We start from the raw sequence: 23,035 nt of genomic DNA on the forward strand, positions 1-23,035 counted from the left end.
TGGAGAAACAATGCATCCCCAACTACCTCCAGAGGTTTTCAGGAAGATTTGATCGCATTCGGTTCATGATGTCTTTTTAATTGCCTACACTTCTAAAAATGTGGCCACAATCAGAATGTTGAAGATCAGAACGTATGTTAGAGCAAGGTATAAACGGGCTTGATTCAATCTGTATTGCAGAATGATCAGAGAAGATTCGCATTATAGCTCAATTAAAATTTAAAGGCAAAGTTCCTGTGTTTGCGGAGACTGTGTTCATGGTAAACACTGCATATGTCGACTCAATCGGAAATAACCTTTAAATTTGAGCACAGATCTTCTGTGATACAGATTGAATCCAGCCAGTCTATACATTTCTCTCCCAGATTTGCAAAACCAGTGGTGCAAAGTTTGAGGTCCAGGGTTCAAATCCATCTTTTCTTGTTTGTTGGGTTATTGAGATATACAATATGACTCAACAAATCTACCAATCCAAGTGGTGCATTAGGATTGTTCCAAGACACAAAATCATGTTTGGACAGACAAAATTGTAGCTTCTAATCCTCTGTTCCTTATTTCTTTACATTAGGTAATATCATTCATTGAATGAGTCAGCTGTGCCATAATATTTGTGCTGCAGGACAACAAAACAATTTATTGCAGTCAAAGTTCAAATATTGTCTTTTCATTTGAGTTGAAATCCGCTACACCAGAAAACAACACAAGGACAAACTTTCAACACTGGTTTAAATGTATTAAGCATTTCATATTACAATGAAGTCATTTCTCTCAGATGTTTGTGGGGAAAAGTAGAACATGACATTCTCATACATGACAGCTCTGTCTGACATGTTGGCAAAGTTTCCTCCCAATCATTTACACTTTGGGCTGGTTTTCCGGACTCATCGTCAGCCTAGTCCTAGACTAAAAACTGTGTTCACGGGAGATTCTCCATTGAACGTTCTTCTCAATCCAAAACTAGGTTTAAGGCTGGATTTAATCCGTATCGCTGAAGAGCTGCGCCACAGTTTCTAAACCCAGAGACGTCCGGGAAAGCTTGTGAAACAGACCATGCAAACCAGGCTGGGGTTTGAGAAGTCAATGAGAGAAGTGAAATTATGAATTAGTTGTTCTCCATTTAAAGGCACAACATAGCTTCGAGACAATATCTTAAGTAGTTGAACATGTTATTACTCCAACATCGTGAAAGTGACAAACTAACACGTTTACATTTTTGTGCCTTTGATTTGAGGCCTGCACATGCGCAGTACGGTGCGAGACGACCGTTAGACCTGATGACGTGTTTCTGCACAGAGCATAGCTAGCCAATGTCGCCATGACATCGCCAACAAGTATGGTCAGGGATTTCTTTTGGAGAAGCAGTTTGCACCTACGTTACTGTCTTTGGCTGCACAATAGAGATGTAAAGGCAATGTTCCCGCGTTTGTTCAGACCGCATTCATGGTAAACGCTGCATATGTCGGCCCAATCAGAAATGAGAAACATTTAAACCGCACTAGAGCGCTACAGATTGAATCCAGCCCTTAATCTGTGTCTGAAAAACCGTTGATTTCAGACATGTTTACAAAGATGGGCCCTTAAAAGACTTCTAAGAAAACCATACGCTGTTGGTGCAACATTTAAGACCTGTCCTAATAGATGCGTAGATTAGATTTATTTTTACCCCAAGAGATTTCAGTGCAGAGTCATTCTAGCGAGCAATGACACCCACCATCGCAGATTGTTCAGAAATTGTTTTTTTTAGAAACAGTTAAGATTGGCATTCCTGAAACATTATTTTGTTGAAATGTAATTTTATCTCTGAAAATTTAAGCTAATTGATTACACCCAAATTGGCCATTTTAAATGTATAGGATTCCGATAAAATTCAATAAACAAAGTACCCAACATCCAATTTGGACCAAAAATATTAATTGGTAGGAAGAAGTTTGGTCCAGACGTTAGGTACTTTGTTTATTGAATATTATCTGAATCTTATGAATTAAAATGGACAATTGGAGTAATTATCTTAATTTCTCAGATTAAATAATGTTTCAGGAATGCTAATCGTATCAGTTACTCACTACTGAAACGATTTCAAAAAAATCTGGAGATTGGTGTCAATCCTCTTGCGCTTTTTGATGTGGAACAACCCTGCATCATTGGGCATTTAGTGGTAAGTTTTGTCTAATAACCACCAAAAGATGGGGCACTTTTTAGGGTTTAAAAACCCTATTTGTTTACGGTTTGCATTTCGATGTCCTCTGACCTATTCTGACATATGTGTGAATGCACTGGTCTGGGACCAAGACATGCCACTGTAGAAGACAGAGCCATGCAGTCAGTAACATACACTGTGATAAACATTATACTTCCATACTTATAACTCCACTATCATCGTAAGCCTCTGGTCATTTCAACAATACAAAAACATTAATGAAACCAAGCCATCAGTGCATGCACCAAGCTGTCCACAGAGTAGCAGGATAAAACCAAAGTTAATTCATTTTACGTACAACTATTGTCTTTGTCAGCATTATGCATTCTTTTAAATATTGTAAAAATATTCCAATACTATGTAGTGATTATTTACAATTCAGTAAGGCATGCTAGTCTCCGCTGTGTAAGTTGTTAAGAGCCATTGTTCTTGTGTTAGTGGTTTACATTTCGGTGACACAGCTCAACCCTTCTTCATGATCCAAACTAGGACATCAATAATACTGAATGGAACGAGCTTTAGGTCCGTCTAATGACCTTGACGTGCGTCCACCGGCTTTGCTGTTGGTGGGGTTCCCTGGTATCAACTAGTCCACAACCAAATAACAACCTTTTATCTCACACGGTCCTCTCCACCGGCTTTGCTGTTGGTGGGTTTCCCTGGTATCAACTAGTCCACAACCAAATAACAACCTTTTATCTCCTCTCTTCCCGAGGCTGAAGAGCCACAGAGTGGAGTTCGATCTATTGACAGATACAGTCCAATAACAATTCTCACCATTACAAATGCATCACTTTTAAAGTGGAGGCAGATACAGTGGCCCCTGTAAAGGTATTTACAGAGCACGTTCTGTTTTAACAAATTAAGTACATTCAGGTTGACCACTACCAATCACATTGTCTAACTTGCTTTGGTTCATGTGAGACATCTTTTTAACTTCAGAAAAATGATTAGCCATGTAAGACAATAGACAAACCCACAATTCTTCCAAGAGGTTACAAATGATAAAAGAAAACCACTCAACACAAACAAGACATTATCTCTAAAAACTAAGTGGTAAGTACAAATTCTACAGGCCCTTCCAAAGTAAAAGTGCAACGGTAAACGTACAGCATACTAAAAGATTCCAACGATGAAAGTGAGTAACCACATAAATTGCATAATGTAACATTTTTTTGCATGTATAATCAATATGAAATGACCAACATTAAGATCCTAGCTAAATGTTTTATGAGATGTATTCTGCCACCTAGTGGCAGACCAGATTCTACAGCTATTGACATCAGTCACACAAAAAACATAATCACAAAACTGATCAACAATTAGTCACTAGACTGCTGTGTTGACAATACATGGTGCATCAGATCTCTGGAGCATAGCTGCCATGTCTATAAGTATCTGTTATAACAGCCTTTACTGTTCTTAAAGTCTTTCAAACAGAAAACTAGTTCTAATAAGGCAGTCAGATATGGCTCTGCTACACACCACAGGTCTCACACAAGGTGGCCTATCTGTGTAAAATATGGTTTTCTGACCCATCTGTTTCAGTAACTAATGGCCATTAGACTTGTGAGACCTCTGTCTTTGTAAATCATGGTTGTCTGAATATATTTTAATTTCCTCTATATCGCCTGATCTCCAAGGGACTTTCTTCAGTCTCAAACCCTACAAACATCTGGATTTCCTCATGGTTGTCCAGGGGCAGCAGTTGACTCTTTAGTTAAGTCATCACATGACTGTGATCGTGCACTTTGACACATGACTGTGATTGTGCACCATTAGCTTGCTATATGATGGTAACAGGGTGCTAGGTGGTATTAATACCATATTTCTCACATCTACTCAGTCGTGGTACTCAATCTTCGAGAGGAGATGGAGAAGTGCACAGACGTGAGGCTAAAACGTTCTGTTTGAAATTGGGCCTTCTGTACCTCAAAAGATGCTATGCTTTTCAAACAGTCATGCAAGGACATGGTCGAGCTCTCCACCAGTGGCAGAACAGCCAAAACGAGGCAAACATTCTAAATCCTGTAGTCTTGACAAAACTGTTGGGGGTCTCTGTTCTTGTGGAAGCTGGAGAAAACTCAGCAGAGAGAAGGAAGGATGGCATTGTGGGAGGACAGGGTGGAGATCAGAGGAGGCTAGTGGGATGAGCTGCCGGCGCAAGTGCTCATTGTAATGGTTGGTACCATTCCATTCCAGCCATTACATTGAGCCCGTCCTCCTATAGCTCCTCCCACCAGCCTCCTCTGGTGGAGCTCCAATGGAGATGATAAGAGATGGATCCTCCAGGGGAGAAGCTGACTCAACTCCAGCAGAGGGTCACTGATAGTAGCCAGCAGAAGGTAAAGGTCAGGGGTCAGACGTAGATGCCTTCAGGGTTGAGGCCTGAAGACACTGGACTCTGTAAAGTCCGGAGGTCACTGGGGAGGAGGCGGGAGGAGCCCAGCCGTTTCAGCGAGCCTGATTGGAGGTCTGGAGAGAGGGGAGGAGGAAGTCATCAAAGTCTACTTTAAGTAGTATTTTTTATTTTAAATTATACTTCTTTACTTTCAGGTTGAGCAGTTAGTGTGTAGATTGGACTGTGGAGTGACAAAATGTAACATTACTAGCCAAATAAAGAGCTTTACAAAAACCTGACATGGTGTACTAACTTCCACTAGGGGGTAGTGTTGGATAATACAATAATGTTTGAAATGTCTGAGCCAAGATTGGGCAAAAACATTCTGACTAGGATGCTTTGTAATGCTTGTGTGTACCGGTCTTATTCTTCTGGTCATTGGGCTGGGCTGGTAGAACGGTGACCTTGGTGCCCGTCTGATGGATGAACTGCTGAAGGTTCACCTGTCTCAGCTCCCTGGTCAACTGCTCCAACTCATGCTCCTTCTCCTGCAACAAACAACCACTCAACTAGTCATTTACTTGCCCTGCAGTTTCTACTGTCAGTTCCACTTCCCTGTATACTTGGTTTGGCCACTGATGGGGGCCCGCCTGGCCACTCACGCCTAACAAGCAACTTTATAGATTCATACGATGTTTAAAATATTATACTTTTCTCTTGTGGAATGTTATTCCTTTACATTTAAGGCTATTTGCAGGTGGAATTGTTGCATTGAGAAGAACATTTAAAATCAGACAGTTTACCGTTACATACGTGTTGCAGGTTGTTAAACCCACTAATAAAGGAGCAGTTTTCTAGGGCCCAGAAAGGAAGAGTTGGTTCAAGGGAAAGAGTCATGTAAGTCTGGTGGAGTAGATCTGCAGTTCTTTTCAGGCCTCAACATCACCAGTTGTATATAAAACTCACCACCCGATTCTTCAAAAAAACATTTTTTACCTCACGCCCACACTATGGTTGCATTTAGACAGGCAGTCCAATTCTGAGATTTTTTCAGGGTGGAGTACACCATATAGGCTGCGTTTAGACAGGCAGCCAATACTGATCTTATTTTCACTAATTGGTCTTTTGACCAATCAGATCAGCCATGATAAAGAGCTGATGTGAAAAGATCAGTTTTAATTGGTCAAAAGACCAATAAGTGAAAATAAGATCAGTATTGGCTGCCTGTTAAAACACAGCCTATATGGTGTACTCCACCCTGTAAGTAAACATTACATCATGAGGACTAATAAGAGGCCTCCAAAATGTTCCTACTACAAACACAGGGCCCTTTTCAATCAAACACAGTAACTTCAAAAACATTTGTCCCAAGCAGTGAGAAACGGTGCTTGAATTAATAAAACAGTTCTGTTTCATTGTAAACATGGTTTTGTCAAGTCGGAAGTTTACATACACTTGGGTTGGAGTCATTATATCTCGTTTTTCAACCACTCCACAAATTTCTTGTTAAGAAACTATAGTTTTGGCAAATTGGTTAGGACATCTACTTTGTGCATGACACAAGTAATTTTTCCAACAGTTGATTACAGACAGATTATTTCACTGTATCACAATTCCAGTGGGTCAGAAGTTTACATACACTAAGTTGACTGTGCCTTTAAACAGCTTGGAAAATTCCAGAAAATGTCATGGCTTTAGAAGCTTGTTAGGCTAATTGACATCATTTGAGTCAATTGGAGGTGTACCTGTGGATGTATTTCAAGGACTACCTTCAAACTCAGTGCCTCTTTGCTTGACATCATGGGAAAATCAAAAGAAATAAGCCAAGACCTCAGACGGAGACCTCCACAAGTCTGGTTCATCCTTGGGAGCAATTTCCAAACGCCTGAAGGTACCATGTTCATCTGTACAAACAATAGTACGCAAGTATAAACACCATGGGACCACACAGCCATCATACCACTCAGGAAGGAGACGCGTTCTGTCTCCTAGAGACAAATGTACTTTGGTACACTGCAAATCAATCCCAGAACAACAGCAAAGGACCTTGTGAAGATGCTGGAGGAAACAGGTACAAAAGTATCTATATCCACAGTAAAATTAGTCCTATAAATCGACATAACCTGAAAGGCCGCTCAGCGTGGAAGAAGCCGCTGCTCTAAAACCACTATAAAAAAGCCAGACTAAGGTTTGCAGCTGTACATGGGGACAAAGATCGTACTTTTGGAGAAATGTTCTCTGGTCTGATGAAACAAAAATAGAACTGTTTGGCCATAATGATCATCATTATTTTTGGAGGAAAAAGGGGGAGGCTTGCATTCCGAAGAACACCATCCCAACCGTGAAGCACGGGGGTGGCAGCATCATGTTGTGGGGGTGCTTTGCTACAGGAGGGAGTGGTGCACTTCACAAAATAGATGGCATCATGAGGGAGGAAAATTATGTGGATATATTGAAGCAACATCTCAAGACATAAGTCAGGAAGTTAAAGCTTGGTCGCAATTGGGTCTTCCAAATGGACAATGACCCCAAGCATACTTCCAAAGTTGTGGCAAAATGGCTTAAGGACAACAAAGTCAAGGTATTGGAGTGGCCAACACAAGGCCCTGACCTCAATCCCATAGAAAATGTGTGGGCAGAACTGAAAAAGAGTGTGCGAGCAAGGAGGCCAACAAACCTGACTCAGTTACACCAGCTCTGTCAGGAGGAATGGTCCAAAATTCACCCTACCTGAAACGTTTGACCAAAGTTAAACAATTAAAAAGGCAATGCTACCAAATACTAATTGAGTGTATGTAAACTTCTGACCCACTGGGAAAGTGATGAAATAAATAAAATCTGAAATAAATCATTCTCTACTATTATTCTGACATTTCACATTCTTAAAATAAAGTGGCGATCCTAACTGGCCAGGAATTGTTAAACTGAGTATAAATGTATTTGGCTAAGGTGTATAAAAACGTGTGACTTCAACTGTGTGTATATACACTGCTCCAAAAAATAAAGGGAACACTTAAACAACACAATGTAACTCCAAGTCAATCACACTTCTGTGAAATCAAACTGTCCACTTAGGAAGCAACACTGACTGACAATAAATTGCACATGCTGTTGTGCAAATGGAATAGACAACAGGTGGAAATTATAGGCAATTAGCAAGACACCCCCAATAAAGGAGTGGTTCTGCAGGTGGGGACCACAGACCACTTCTCAGTTCCTATGCTTCCTGGCTGATGTTTTGGTCACTTTTTAATGCTGGCGGTGCTTTCACTCTAGTGGTAGCATGAGACGGAGTCTACAACCCACACAAGTGGCTCAGGTAGTGCAGCTCATCCAGGATGACACATTAATGCGAGCTGTGGCAAGAAGGTTTGCTGTGTCTGTCAGCGTAGTGTCCAGAGCATGGAGGCGCTACCAGGAGACAGGCCAGTACATCAGGAGACGTGGAGGAGGCCGGAAGAGGGCAACAACCCAGCAGCAGGACCGCTACCTCCGCCTTTTTCATTTGCCAGAGAACACCAAGATTGGCAAATTCGCCACTGGCGCCCTGTGCTCTTCACAGATGAAAGCAGGTTCACACTGAGCACATGTGACAGATGTGACAGTCTGGAGACGCCGTGGAGAACGTTCTGCTGCCTGCAACATCCTCCAGCATGACCGGTTTGGCGGTGGGTCAGTCATGGTGTGGGGTGGCATTTCTTTGGGGGGCTGCACAGCCCTCCATGTGCTTGCCAGAGGTAGCCTGACTGCCATTAGGTACCGAGATGAGATCCTCAGACCCCTTGTGAGACCATATGCTGGTGCGGTTGGCCCTGGGTTCCTCCTAATGCAAGACCATGCTAGACTTCATGTGGCTGGAGTGTGTCAGCAGTTCCTGCAAGAGGAAGGCATTGATGCTATGGACTGGCCCGCCCATTCCCCAGACCTGAATCCAATTGAGCACATCTGGGACATCATGTCTCGCTCCATCCACCAACGCCACGTTTTACCACAGACTGACCAGGAGTTGGCGGATGCTTTAGTCCAGGTCTGGGAGGAGATCCCTCAGGAGACCATCCGCCACCTCATCAGGAGCATGTCCAGGCGTTGTAGGGAGGTCATACAGGCACGTGGAGGCCACACACACTACTGAGCCTCATTTTGACTTGTTTTAAGGACATTACATCAAAGTTGGATCAGCCTGTAGTGTGGTTTTCCACTTTAATTTTGAGTGTGACTCCAAATCCAGACCTCCTTGGGTTGATGAATTTGATTTCCATTGATCATTTTTGGGTGATTTTGTTGTCAGCACATTCAACTATGTAAAGAAAAAAGTATTTAATAAGAATATTTCATTCATTCAGATCTAGGATGTGTTATTTTAGTGTTCCCTTTATTTTTTGAGCAGTGTATATATAGTACCAGTCAAAAGTTTGGAACACCAACTCATTCCTGGGTATTTCTTTATTTTTACTATTTTCTACATTGTAGAATAATAGTGAAGACATCAAAACTATGACATAACACATATGGAATCATGTAGTAACCAAAAAAAGTGTTTAATACATTTATATTTGAGATTCTTCAAAGTAGCCACCCTTCGCTTTGATAACAGCTTTGCACACTCTGGTACTGTATATGTTCCAGATGGTCTTACTTCATTATAATTTTTTTCTGAAAAAGGTATCATCACAGTGTAATCCCCATCATCCATTTTACATAAGGTGTTTGTGTGTCTTCCAATCAATGATAAATGTTGTTTTCAACCCCATTTTGATAAATGTTGTTTTCAACCCTATTTTGCAGAATTTGTGGTGTATGTACAATCAGTTTTCCTATACATTTTTCCTTCTACCAAAGCTCACCTGTAGTTTCTTGCTGGACTGTCCCAGGGAGCGGTCCACAGCCCTGCAGCTGCTCTCTAGCTGCACACTGTGTTGAACCTGCTGCTCCAGCTCCGCCCTGACCTTCCCCAGCTGGGCCCGGGCCTCCTCCTCGTCCACCTGCCTGCTCTGCTCAGTCTCCTGTTCCAGGCCAGCCTCCATGCCCTGGATACGGGTCAGGTACTCCCCCAGCCGGACTTCACACTCCCGCACCCGTCCAATCAGCTCCTGGAGCTGCTCCCTCAGCTGCCGCTCGCTCTCCTGCTCGATCTGCAGCTCGTTCTGCCAGAACTCCTCCTCGGACATCTCCACCTCGTTCCTCCGCAGCTGCTGCTCCAGACGCGCCAGCTCCTCCTCCAGCACGCCGACGCCCTCCTGACCCTCGACGCACATACCACCATCACCGCTTTCCCAGCCGTGTAGCTCCGCCTCACAGCCCTGCAACCGGCTCTCCAGTAGTTGGAGCTTGTCTTTCTGCAGCTGGACCAGGCGCACCAGCTCCCGGGCTGGACTGAGGGGCACAGACACCACCCCCCTGCCCTGGTTCAGTGCTCTCTGCTGCTGCTTGGCCTCGGCATCTCTGCCCTTCCCAAAAATATCCCTCAAGCCCTTGGCCCCAGCCGTGAAGGTGAGGGACTTACGTTTGGGATCCCGACGCTTGAGTGAGCGGTCATTGGCCGACGGGCGCAGCTTGGCCAGAGGAGGCAGGCTCTGGCGGTAGAGGCCGCGCTCGGGCACACGGGATGTGCCGTCGGAGTTGGGACGTTCGCTGAGGGAGGGGCCAGTGCGCTGGAGGACCAGCTGCACGTCGCTGGCATACTGGCCCCACATGTTGAGGGACACCACAGGGTTCTCATGAGGAGCCAAGTGACGTTCCGTCTCCCGCCATCTCTCGATCAACGTGTACCTGCCAGTGCGCCCTGCAAAAGAGTGAAATAATGATTTGATCAGATTAATTAATTGGAGCTTTACTAAGTAACTGGGTTTAGATGACCAATGTACAGTAGTCACACGACAACGTTGTTTGCTATTTCTTGCCACATACCAGCCGGTGACCAGTTACATACAGACCAGTAGCTAGACTACACTCTGCAGTAGCAGCAGATTAGAGATCATCTACCATTGACTGTGTCATTGTTATCCCCTCCTGCATTCAGAAACACAGCCACAACCCTAATCTGAACTGTTTACCTCCACTAAGAACAGGGAAACTCTATGGAAGAACCATTCACAATTACCCCACTTGCTTTCAGACACAGTTTAGTGGGTGCACTGTGCAGAGTTTTCAGAGTAATGGGTTGTTTTTTCTAGGAAGAACAGGGATTTCTCTATTCAAATATAGGAGCAGTTGTTCAGTTCCCATTCATGCTAGGGTTGGAGTAAGGTTCAATAAAAATTCCTCCAGACCCAAATCTGTGTGTGTGTGTGTGTGTGTGTGTGTGTGTGTGTGTGTGTGTGTGTGTTCTGCGGCAGATAAGAGCACAAGCCACAGTCTTTCCCCTCTCAACAGCAGAACCCCAATGAAAGGAACACAGTTGTCACTCCAGCTGAATCTGGCTGAAGGCCTTTCACATCAAAGTACCCTGGGCCAGACAAAAGACTGAACACATACAAAAGAGGCCCTGGACCATAACTCCTGTACTGTTGATGAAGACACAGCATTTAGCTGTTAGTCCTACAATTATGTATCTGTGCATGGATCACAATGGAATAGCATTTACAAATCTAATGGATTCATTTAACATGCTACCTCTAGGACCTCCAAGTATTTTCTCTAAGAGCAAATGACCTATGTAAACCATTACATCTCCACATCATTTTGGTTCTAAGCAGCACAAAGTGCAAGTGCAAAACTGTGCCAGTATGAACTGAAAACAGTATGAAATGACAACAGTATTTTTTTTTTAAATTAATCTTTATTTAACCAGGTAGGCCAGTTGAGAACAAGTTCTCATTTACAACTGCGACCTGGCCAATACAAAGCAAAGCAGTGTGACACAAACAACAGAGTTACACATGGGATAAACAAACGTACAGTCAATAACACAATATAAAAAAATCTATATACAGTGTGTGCAAATGTAGTAAGATTAGGGAGGTAAGGCAATAATTAGGCCATAGTGGCGAAATAATTACAATTAGGCAATTAAGCACTGGAGTGATGAATGTGCAAGTAGAGATACTGTAGTCCAAAGGAGAAAAAAAATGACAATATGGGGATGAGGTAGTTGGTTGGGATATTTACAGACGGGCTGTGTACAGATGCAATGATTGGTAAGCTGCTCTGACAGCTGATGCTTAAAGTTAGTGAGGGAGATAAGACTCCAGCTTCAGTGATTTTTGCAATTCGTTCCAGTCATTGGCAGCAGAGAACTGGAAGGAAAGGTGGCCAACATAGGAGTTGGCCTTGGGGATGACCAGTGAAATATACCTGCTGAGCCGCATGCTATGGGTGGGTGCTGCTATGGTGACCAGTGAGCTGAGAGAAGGTGGGGCTTTACCTAGCAAGGACTTATAGATGACCTGGAGCCAGCGGGTTTGACAACGAATATGAAGCGAGAGCCAGCCAACGAGAGCATACAGGTCGCAGTGGTGGGTAGTATATGGGGCTTTGGTGACAAAACGAATGGCACTGTGATAGACTACATCCAATTTGCTGAGGAGGGTGTTGGAGGCTATTTTGTAAAATGACATCACCGAAGTCAAGGATCGGTAGGATAGTCAGTTTTACGAGGGTATGTTTGACAGCATGAGTGAAGGATGCTTTGTTGTGAAATAGGAAGCCGATTCTAGATTTAATTTTGGATTGGAGATGCGAGTCTGGAAGGAGAGTTTACAGTCTAACCAGATACCTAGGTATCTGTAGTTGTCCACTTATTCTAAGTCAGAACCATCCAGAGAACCATCGGTTGAAGATTATGCATTTAGTTTTATTTGCATTTAAGAGCAGTTGGAGGCCACGGAAGGAGTGTTGTATGGCATTGGATCTCGTCTGGAGGTTTAACACAGTGTCCAAAGAAGGGCCAGAAGTATACAGAATGGTGTCGTCTGCATAGAGGTGGATCAGAGAATCACCAGCAGCAAGAGCGACATCATTGATGTATACAGAGAAAAGAGTCGGCCCGAGAATTGAACCCTGTGGCACGCCCATAGAGACTGCCAGAGGTCCGGACAACAGGCCCTCCAATTTGACACACTGAACTCTATCTGATAAGTAGTTGGTGAACCAGGCGAGGCAGTCATTTGAGAAATCAAGGCTGTTGAGTCTGCTGAATGCGGTGATTGACAGAGTCGAAAGCCTTTGCCAGGTCGATGAAGACGGCTGCACAGTATTGTCTTTTATCGATGGCGGTTATGATATCGTTTAGGACCTTGAGCGTGGCTGAGGTGCACCCATGACCAGCTCGGAAACCAAATTGCATAGCAGAGAAGATACGGTGGGATTCGAAATGGTCGGTGATCTGTTTGTTAACTTGGCTTTCGAAGACCTTAGAAAGGCAGGGTAGGATAGATATAGGTCTGTAGCAGTTTGCGTCTAGAGTGTCTCCCCCTTTGAAGAGGGGGATGGCCGCGGCAGCTTTCCAATCTTCCGGGATCTCAGACGATGCGAAAGAGAGGTTGAACAGGCTAGTAATAGGGGTTGCAATAATTGCGGCGGATAATTTTAGAAAGAGAGGGTCCAGATTGTCTAGCCCAGCTGATTTGTAGGGGTCCAGATTTTGCAGCTCTTGAAATGAAATGACAGCAGTATGAAATGAAAACAGTATGAACTGAAAGCAGGGTATTGTCGGGCTGAACCATACTCACACAGACAGCTCAATACATCTCCATAATGCAAAAGAGGTGAAGCTTTAAAAGTGGCTCCATATAGCTGGTTCTACAGCTATTTCTCCCTAGAAGCGGTGGGAACAGACAGCTTCTTTCAATCTTATTTTGTTGCCTCTACATGTGGGCTGGGGTAATAGCTTCTCATACATAAATGCGGTATCATTATGGGAATACAATACAGTCATCATGTAGTTCTCTCTTCTCCTCAGCGAGCATCTCAATCACATCTACGAATCATCCCAACACAGTTCATCTTGATTCTCACAATCTCTGTTCACTCCCAGTCAACTCTAATCTTGATTCTCACATTCTCGTGATCAACTCCCAGTCATCTCGCATCTTGATTCTCACAATCTCCGTTCACTCCCAGTCAACTCTCATCTTGATTCTCACAATCGCCGTTCACTCCCAGTCAACTCTAATCTTGGTGCTCTCCACCATCTTTAGCATCTCTCAGAGACGGACTGTCAAATATGCTGCATGCTCTGTGGATGTGTGTCCTGCAAAAGGATCCATTCTCACACGAAGTGTGGTAAGGCTTAATTAAAAGGGGTACAGTAGTTCACTATAGTTTAATCTTATTTTCAATTTATCCCTTGAATTTATCCCTTGAGTTTTGGACAATATTGCAGGATGGATTGACTCACCAATGGCCTGGGCCAGGGCGATGACCACCTCCTGGCACGTGGTGAGCTCTGTGACGCCACATACGATCCGCTGCACTCCATCCACCCACACTTTCAGCTCCATGGCTCTCATCGAAGGGGCGTCGTCATTCCTCATCCACACAAGGGGGCGCTACACAGGATCTCTCCAGCATTCTATAGAACAGAGAGACTGTCAAATGCTGGGTTTGCTACAGTGGGGCAAAAAAGTATTTAGTCAGCCACCAATTGTGCAAGTTCTCCCACTTAAAAAGATGAGAGGCCTGTAATTGTCATCATAGGTACACTTCAACTATGACAGACAAAATGAGAAAAAAAAATCCAGAAAATCACAAGGTAGGATTTTTTATGAATTTATTTGCAAATTATGGTGGAAAATAAGTATTTGGTCACCTACAAACAAGCAAGATTTCTGGCTCTCACAGACCTGTAACTTATTCTTTAAGAGGCTCCTCTGTCCTCTACTCATTACCTGTATTAAATGGCACCTGTTTGAACTTGTTAATAGTATGAAATACACCTGTCCACAACCTCAAACAGTCACACTCCAAACTCCACTATGGGCAAGACCAAAGAGCTGTCAAAGGACACCAGAAACAAAATTGTAGACCTGCACCCGGCTGGGAAGACTGAATCTGCAATAGGTAAGCAGCTTGGTTTGAAGAAATCAACTGTGGGAGCAATTATTAGGAAATGGAAGACATACACGACCACTGATAATCTCCCTCGATCTGGGGCTCCACGCAAGATCTCACCCCGTGGGGTCAAAATTATCACAAGAACGGTGAGCAAAAATCCCAGAACCACACAGGGGGGACCTAGTGAATGACCTGCAGAGAGTTGGGACCAAAGTAACAAAGCCTACCATCAGTAACACACTACGCCGCCAGGGACTCAAATCCTGCAGTGCCAGACGTGTCCCCCTGCTTAAGCCAGTACATGTCCAGGCCCGTCTGAAGTTTGCTAGAGAGCATTTGGATGATCCAGAAGAAGATTGGGAGAATGTCATATGGTCAGATGAAACCAAAATATAACTTTTTGGTAAAAACTCGACTCGTCGTGTTTGGAGGACAAAGAATGCTGAGTTGCATCCAAAGAACACCATACCTACTGTGAAGCATGGGGGTGGAAACATCATGCTTTGGGGCTGTTTTTCTGCAAAGGGACCAGGACGACTGATCCGTGTAAAGGAAAGAATGAATGGGGCCATGTATCGTAAGATTTTGAGTGAAAACCTCCTTCCATCAGCAAGGGCATTGAAGATGAAACATGGCTGGGTCTTTCAGCATGACAATGATCCCAAACACACCGCCCGGGCAACGAAGGAGTGGCTTCGTAAGAAGCATTTCAAGGTCCTGGAGTGGCCTAGCCAGTCTGCAGATCTCAACCCCATAGAAAATCTTTGGAGGGAGTTGAAAGTCTGTGTTGCCCAGCAACAGCCCCAAAACATCACTGCTCTAGAGGAGATCTGCATGGAGGAATGGGCCAAAATACCAACAACCGTGTGTGAAAACCTTGTGAAGACTTACAGAAAACGTTTGACCTCTGTCATTGCCAACAAAGGGTATATAACAAAGTATTGAGATAAACTTTTGTTATTGACCAAATACTTATTTTCTACCATAATTTGCAAATAAATTCATTAAAATCCTACAATGTGATTTTCTGGATTTTTTTTCTCATTTTGTCTGTCATAGTTGAAGTGTACCTATGATGAAAATTACAGGCCTCTCTCATCTTTTTAAGTGCGAGAACTTGCACAATTGGTGGCTGACTAAATACTTTTTTGCCCCACTGTATATAGCTATGTGAGTTCACTGTATTCCAAAATGCACACACACAAACACTGAAATACAGACACTCACAAACAATGCTAAATTATCCATCTTGCTCAGTAAGCTTAAAAATGTACAAATCAGAGGTTCTGGGAAATTGCAACTTTCTTGATGACTACAACTGAGATGAGACAGCAAAGAAGATGATTGATGTTCATTGATGTGAATTAAACCACTCAACATCGCTTCGTATCTTTGACCACATTGCAGCTGTGCCAATAATCACAATAACACACCCAAACTTGGTCCTGGGGCCCCCTCCACCTGGGTGCACATTTTAATTTTTACACTTGCACTTCACAGCTGATTCCAATAATCAAAGCTTGATGATGAGTTGTTATTGAATCAGCTGGGCAGTGCTGAGGAAAAAAACTAAACGTGCACCCAGGGTTGGGCCCCAGGACCAAGTTTGAGAAACCCTGCTCTAGTGTCTTATTTATTTGTCATATTCCTCTCCCATTACTGCTACAGTCAATATTGGCAGCCAGCCAATCCCATAGAATCAGAGCATTGAATTTCCAAACTGATGGGGGTTACATGGATAGAAAAAAGCTTAGAAATCAAAACCGCACTCTCAACAATTAGGAATCTGTTGCTGCACTATATGCACTTTAAAGCTAGTTCAGGAGTCCCTCTGTAGCTACTACCAAGGACGAAGAAGAAACTTCAGCAGAAGTTCAGTTGCAGTTTCTGGTTTCGAGGTACACATTTAATCATTGGAATAATGGGTTTAATGCAGTGTCTGTCGGTCTGTCTCGAAGGCCCTATCTGAAGATGGCGGTTATATTTGGTAATGCCTACGGGAAAGCTTTCTCTGGTCGCTTGCATGAGGAACCCTTTAAACTGCTGACACAATCACCTTAGCTGAAAGCACTCATTACAGACCTGGCAAGGCATCAGGCAGATGCAACAGTGCAGCTCTGAACCACCAGCCTCCCGGGCTAGGGAAAACCCAGATGCCCGGAGTTTAAGCGTCATTTTTTATCCCTCTCTCGGAACGGCCATACGTTTTCCCGTTTCGTCCCATTATCTACTTTCTGATCCTTAACTCCCTAATGACACGTGAGGCGGCAACAGCTCCCTTGCCTCTTTAAGCATCTTCATCACACCTGCTGCCAGCCTCACAACAATTCCCTGTCACGTTCCCTCTGGTTCGACACCATCCTGCCGCGGGTATCCCTCCGAGACACCTCTGGTTATTGAGGCCTTCCCTGATTGAGCTAGCCATTCAGGGGCACCACGCTACGTATACAGGCCTTTGGACTCCCTGTAGACAGTTACTGCAGAATCCCCAGGCCAGAGCCGCCTGGTAACTGGCTGTTAATAGGGCCATTCCCATGCTGCACACAGCCCAAGGGTAGGAGAGTGAGGTGCAGACTACCAGATATTAAACTTTCACATGGAAATTATATTTTGGGTGGCAGAGGTGTAAATATATGGGATTATATGATACAATGTAAAGGTTTGGTGGTTTTACAATCTAATAAATTCCATTCCTCAAGCATTTGATAAGATCATAAAAAAAAGACCCTTTGTGGAATACTGAGAGATATGGATTGGGGTATAGAATCTTGACCACAGGACCTCTGAAGGCAGGGGCTGGGTGTCAGACTGAGGAGCTCCCTGTGAGATTCTCTCTCCATCCTCTATTCAACATCTGTCACGTGTTAAGTTGAACTGAAACCACCCTTCTTCAACTGAGAGCCTTGATGGAAAAATAAGTTTGACTACTAAGGATGAAGGATGTCATCACTTCACAAGGGAGCGAAATTGTGGTGTACATATTGGTGGGGAGGGGGTGGGGGGGGGACATGTTGGGGGACATTTTTAAAACCCAAAACAAAGAGCAAATATATCGAGTCACAAGTTTCACAAATCACAAGTCACAAGTTTGATGCAGTCATTGTGTGCTATGAATATGGGAACAAATACTTAACTTTCTACTACTTTAATACACATAAGTGAATTTGTCACAATACTTTTGCTCCCCTAAAATGGGACTATGTACAAAAAGTGCTGTCATTTCTAAACTGTTCACCCGATATGGATTCAAATGCTCTCAAATTAAAGCTGACAGTCTGCACATATGGAATTCCATATGTGTTATTTCACAGTTTTGATGTCTTCACTATTATTCTACAAAGTAGAAAATAGTACAAATAAAGAAAAACCCTTGAATGAGTAGGTGTGTCCAAACTTTTGACTGGTGCTGTATATATATTTTTTGTATATGCTCTGATTCTATGGAATTGGCTGACTGCCAATATTGACTGTAGCAGTAATAGGAGAGGATTTTTCAAACTCGGTCCTGGGGCCCCCTCTGGGTGCACATTTTGGTCCCCTTTGGTAATTTTGCCTGTTACTTCATCCTGTAAGGCTCACACTCACATCAGCACCCATACACAGTGTGAGGGCCCTGCATTTTTCTGAACCGTCTCAGTGCTTCTCCTTCCAATAGGGCGCTTCCCCTTCAATCCCCAATTAAATAGTGCTTCTCCTTCCAATAGGGCGTTTTCCCTGTAATTCCCAATTAAATAGCCAGCATCAGCTGCGCAAAAGTGGGGTTGTGATGGAGACGTGAATGAGGATGTGTTCAACCCTCAGTTCCGAAGCTTCTCTATTCCGTTTGTTTTGTAGCCTAATAGAGTTTTACCCAGGATCGGATCCACTCTTTGCGTCCGTGGACTACACCTCTGTTCTTCGTGGCCTTTCTCCGCTGGAGATCTGTTAGCGGATTGGATTGTCTGACTGACTACAATCTTTTTGTATACGGTATTTCATTTGTTTTGATGTGATGTATACTGTGATGGTCAAAGGTCACTTGAGTTCCCTGAACTCCTTTACCGGGCTGGACTCTTTAGGCCCGAGGTACAGGACATTTCTGGAGGAACCAGAACTCATTGTGTTATATTATATGTGTGTGTAATCATTTATGTTGGTAATACAACCCACGCAAAATAATATAGTTGTTTTTGAAGTTCTTTCCAATGTTTTAAGGGTTTATGAAAAGTTTTTATTTCCATCCTGATTTTTACATAAGTCCTTTGTATTGGTGTAGACTTGACGGACCAGTTGGGACTCATTCCCACCCAAACTAAAAGGAGAAACCAATGTTTTCTCTGGTAGGCACAACCTACCTGGCACCCCTATAAATAATAACCTCAAGTCAAAACCGTTACATCAGGGACTACAAAATGTATGAATTAGCACTTTGATCAAAGTTATTTCTTCAATGCCAAAGTATTTGCTTGGGATGAATATCAACAGTCATGGTTATTTGGTGGATCATGTATAAATATCATCTGACTCAGAACTCTTCAAATTGGCTTTGTAGAAAACATCTGTCTTTCATCAAAATATTGATGTAAATTTGGATGCCTAATGCCTTAATAGATGTTATGAAACAATGAAATACATAATCATCAATGTGGAAAATATGCTGTAATGGATGACACAACATCGCTAATCAAACACAGTACTACTGTTACTGTCTTAATGCCAACTGACACTCAATCATAGTTCTGACCCGAGTTGAACTAAGACCACATACACACAACATTGTGTGTTTCTATTTACCAACAGGACATGGTATGGACACATCTATGAGAATATTTGTGCTGAAGTCATTCGCCCCTCCATCGTAAGATTATCACTTAGTGCTGGGCATTAGGCAACCAGATGCAAGCACAGCCTCAGAATAGGCAGTGGAGAAACTTGAGCCCTTGAGCGTCATTTAGCCTACTTGCAGTGTTTGAATGCTTCACAGACAAATTAGTATAGCTGCATGCATAAAACATTTGATGGTGTGTTTACCTTAATACCTCAATTCTGGTAGTACCAAATTCACTTTCAGTCAGGAGTGGGAAATCTGGACTTTTCTTCTGTACAGACCTACCTTGACTATAACTAAATCATGGGGCCAGTTTAGGCAAGAGATTGTGAAGCACGATGACCAAAAGATGGCAGGTCTCCTTGGTCTTTGGTGGATCCCTGCTCAGGGTCTGAGCACATGGCTGAAGCCTGCTTTCCCTGACAGCTGAGGGGCTACAGTATCTACAGTTTACCCAAGAAGGGTGGCCGTCTGGCCTGGCCTCCACTGAAAATCTGGAGCTAAACTTAGGGTTCCCTTTAGCCTGGCCCTCTATTCAACCTGCATTCTCTCCATGCCCCAAAGGCAGGGGGAGGGGAAGGACTCTACTGCACAGTAAGCTCACAGAAGAGTAAAAGGTTGGCTGTTTTGCAAAGCTTCACAGGAGAGAAAATGTGAGAATAGAAGTTGGTGTGGTTGAGCCACATAATAAATTGCTCTTTATCATGATGTTGCCTGTTAAGTTGAGTTATTTCTTTAGTAAATAGGAAATCCAAATACTAATCCATTGAAAGAACAGTTGATAAAATACAGATATTATTCCAGATTTTCCACTGGTAAAACCAAAGGCGAACCTGAGTGATAGACCAATGCACTACGGAGAGAACTTTAAAGGGTCCAAGGATGTGTTCACAGACGAGGGGGGTTGTTCTAACAAGTGGTACACAAACAAAGAAGCATCCTGACGAGGGGACCGCCCACATGGGCAGTGCTGGCATGACTGGATGAAAACAATATCTCGCCATGGCAACTGGCCCCTAGATTTGTAAGGCCCCAACAACGCAGACCGGATTGGTTGGCTCAGCCCTGGGAAAGAACAAACATTCACTGGCAATTAGGAAATAATCCATGTTTTTCTGTCACTTCACATTTTTTCTACAATATGGTCAGAGTAGAGTGGACTAGACTGTGGATAAACATAAACTCTATCAAAGCTCGAGGTAAGAGAGTTCCTCAGTGCAGGTTTTGTCTGGGTAATATTATTTTTTTAAACAATACAGGAGAGGAAAAGTGGTGCAGTGGATGACATTGAACACAATGTCATCAATCAGCATTTTTACCCCACGTCAGCAATTGATGACCGTCACAGTTACATACTCATCACACACACTGACTCTGGCCTACATCACAGACACATTTGCAGAATCACAACCAAAAACACAGCCACAGCAACAGATAATAAAAACAGAAGCCATGTTAATGATGCCTGGGCTGGCTTGGTGGGGTCTTGGAGCGAGTATTTTTTTTAAGGGGGCCAAACAGCCCTCTTAAAGCTGGAATTTGCAGTTGAAACAAAGTGCCACACCGCCTCGGTTTTGGTAAAAAGCTGAGGGATGGGCCTGGACAAATGTAACCACTCTCAAATTCATAGAGTTAAGGATGCAAGGACTGACCACCTGTCCTTAACGATTACAAGCAACCCATAACATGATGCAGTCACCACTATGCTTGAAAATATGGAGAGTGGTACTCAGTAATGATTTGTATTGGATTTGCCCCAAACATAACTTTGTATTCAGGACATATAGTTAATTGCAGTATAAATGTACTGCCTTTTTTTTCCCAAACAGAATGCATGTTTTGGAATATTTCCTGTTTTTCAATGTCAATTAAGTTAGTATTGTGGACAGTGGCATGTATTCATGGATGCGAAGGGAAGTCAGGATTCCCCCCAAAATGTACCTAGAAAAGAACATCAAATAATGTATATTTTGTCTCTCTATATTTTATACCTTTCCTATAATTCGCAAGAGGCTGAATGTATCTCACCAGAGAAAAGATCCGAGCAAGCGAAACAGCACCCCTCTACATGTGTATGTGTAGGCAATCTGTCTGGTCAAAAATAGTATGACATTGTTGCTGCCCATAGCGTTGAATGCAAGGGAAGCCTGTGAGCATTTGGCCTCCCTTGATAGAAAAAAATAATAAAATAATAGCCAATCAGGGTTGAGCTCAAATATGAAATGGTCCTGGCGCACCAAAAAAAAGTGTGAAGGGCAGCCAGTTTGGATGACTTCATGCCTACACTCTTAGGGGAAAAAAGGTGCTATCTAGAAACAAAAAAGGGTTCTTCGGCTGTCCCCTTTGAAGAACCCCTTTTGGGTCCAGGTATATGTAGGAGAAAACATATACACTGGGGAGAACAAGCATTTGATACACTGCAGGTTTTCCCACTTACAAAGCATGTAGAGGTCCATTTTTTTAATCATAGGTACTGTGATTAACTGTGAGAGACTGAATCTAAAACAAAAATCCAGAAAATCACATTGTATGATTTTTAAGTAATTAATTTGCATTTTATTGCATGACAAGTATTTGATCACCTACCAACCAGTAAGAATTCCGGCTCTCACAGACCTGTTAGTTTTTCTTTAAGAAGCCCTCCTGTTCTCCACTCATTACCTGTATTAACTGCACCTGCTTGAACTCGTTACCTGTCCACACACTCAATCAAACAGACTCCAACCTCTCCACAATGGCCAAGACCAGAGAGCTGTGTAAGGACATCAGGGTTAAAATTGTAGACATGCACAAGGCTGGGAGGGGCTACAGGACAATAGTCAAGCAACTTGGTGACAAAGCAACAACTGTTTGCGCAATTATTAGAAAATGGAAGAAGGTCAAGATGACAGTCAATCACCCTCGGTCTGGGGCTCCATGCAAGATCCCACCTTGTGGGGCATCAATGATCATGAGGAAGGTGAGGGATCAGCCCAGAACTACACGGCAGGACCTGGTCAATGACCTGAAGAGAGCTGGGACCACAGTCTCAAAGAAAACCATTAGTAACACACTACGCTGTCATGGATTAAAATCCTGCAGCGCATGTAAGGTCCCCCTGCTCAAGCCAGGGCATGTCCAGGCCCGTCTGAAGTTTGCCAATGACCATCTGGATGATCCAAAGGAGGAATGGGAGAAGGTCATGTGGTCTGATGAGACAAAAATATAACTTTTTGGTCTAAACTCCACTCGCCGTGTTTGGAGGAAGAAGAAGGATGAGTACAACACCAAGAACACCATCCCACCCGTGAAGCATGGAGGTGGAAACATCATTCTTTGGGGATGCTTTTCTGCAAAGGGGACAGGATGACTGCACCGTGTTGAGGGGAGGATGGATGGGGCCATGTATCGTGAGATCTTGGCCAACAACCTCCTTCCCTCAGAAAGAGCATTGAAGATGGGTCGTGGCTGGGTCTTCCAGCATGACACCGACCCGAAACACACAGCCAGGGCAACTAAGGAGTGGCTAAGTAAGAAGCATATCAAGGTCCTGGAGTGGCCTAGCCAGTCTCCAGACCTGAACCCAATAGAAAATCTTTGGAGGGAGCTGAAAGTCCGTAGTGCCCAGCTACAGCCCCGAAACCTGAAGGATCTGGAGAAGGTCTGTATGGAGGAGTGGGCCAAAATCCCTGCTGCAGTGTGTGCAAACCTGGTCAAG

The 23,035-nt window shown here is 43.5% G+C and overlaps 1 protein-coding gene across 3 annotated transcripts in view; it reads right to left on the reverse strand.

Moving 5' to 3' along the window:
* Positions 1–712: 712 nt before the first annotated feature.
* Positions 713–23,035, reverse strand: part of LOC110490529 (ras association domain-containing protein 8) — a 32,420-nt gene continuing 10,097 nt past the window's right edge. Inside the window, exons 2-6 of one of the 3 annotated variants that reach the window (XR_002468713.2) lie at positions 13,876–14,049; positions 9,383–10,320; positions 4,957–5,086; positions 2,890–4,672; positions 713–2,806 (exon numbers count right to left, since the gene is read on the reverse strand). Coding sequence is in view for 2 of the 3 variants with exons in the window: in XM_021563966.2 (XP_021419641.2) it covers positions 4,557–4,672; positions 4,957–5,086; positions 9,383–10,320; positions 13,876–14,011 (1,320 nt within the window). In the remaining variant the exon portion in view is untranslated. Of the gene's footprint in view, positions 4,673–4,956; positions 5,087–9,382; positions 10,321–13,875; positions 14,050–19,541; positions 19,813–23,035 lie in introns of those variants that run through there. The other 2 variants (XM_021563966.2, XM_021563965.2) reach the window with 2 other exon arrangements.

This window comes from Oncorhynchus mykiss, chromosome 15 (genome assembly GCF_013265735.2).
Source record: "Oncorhynchus mykiss isolate Arlee chromosome 15, USDA_OmykA_1.1, whole genome shotgun sequence".
NCBI lineage: Eukaryota > Metazoa > Chordata > Actinopteri > Salmoniformes > Salmonidae > Oncorhynchus > Oncorhynchus mykiss.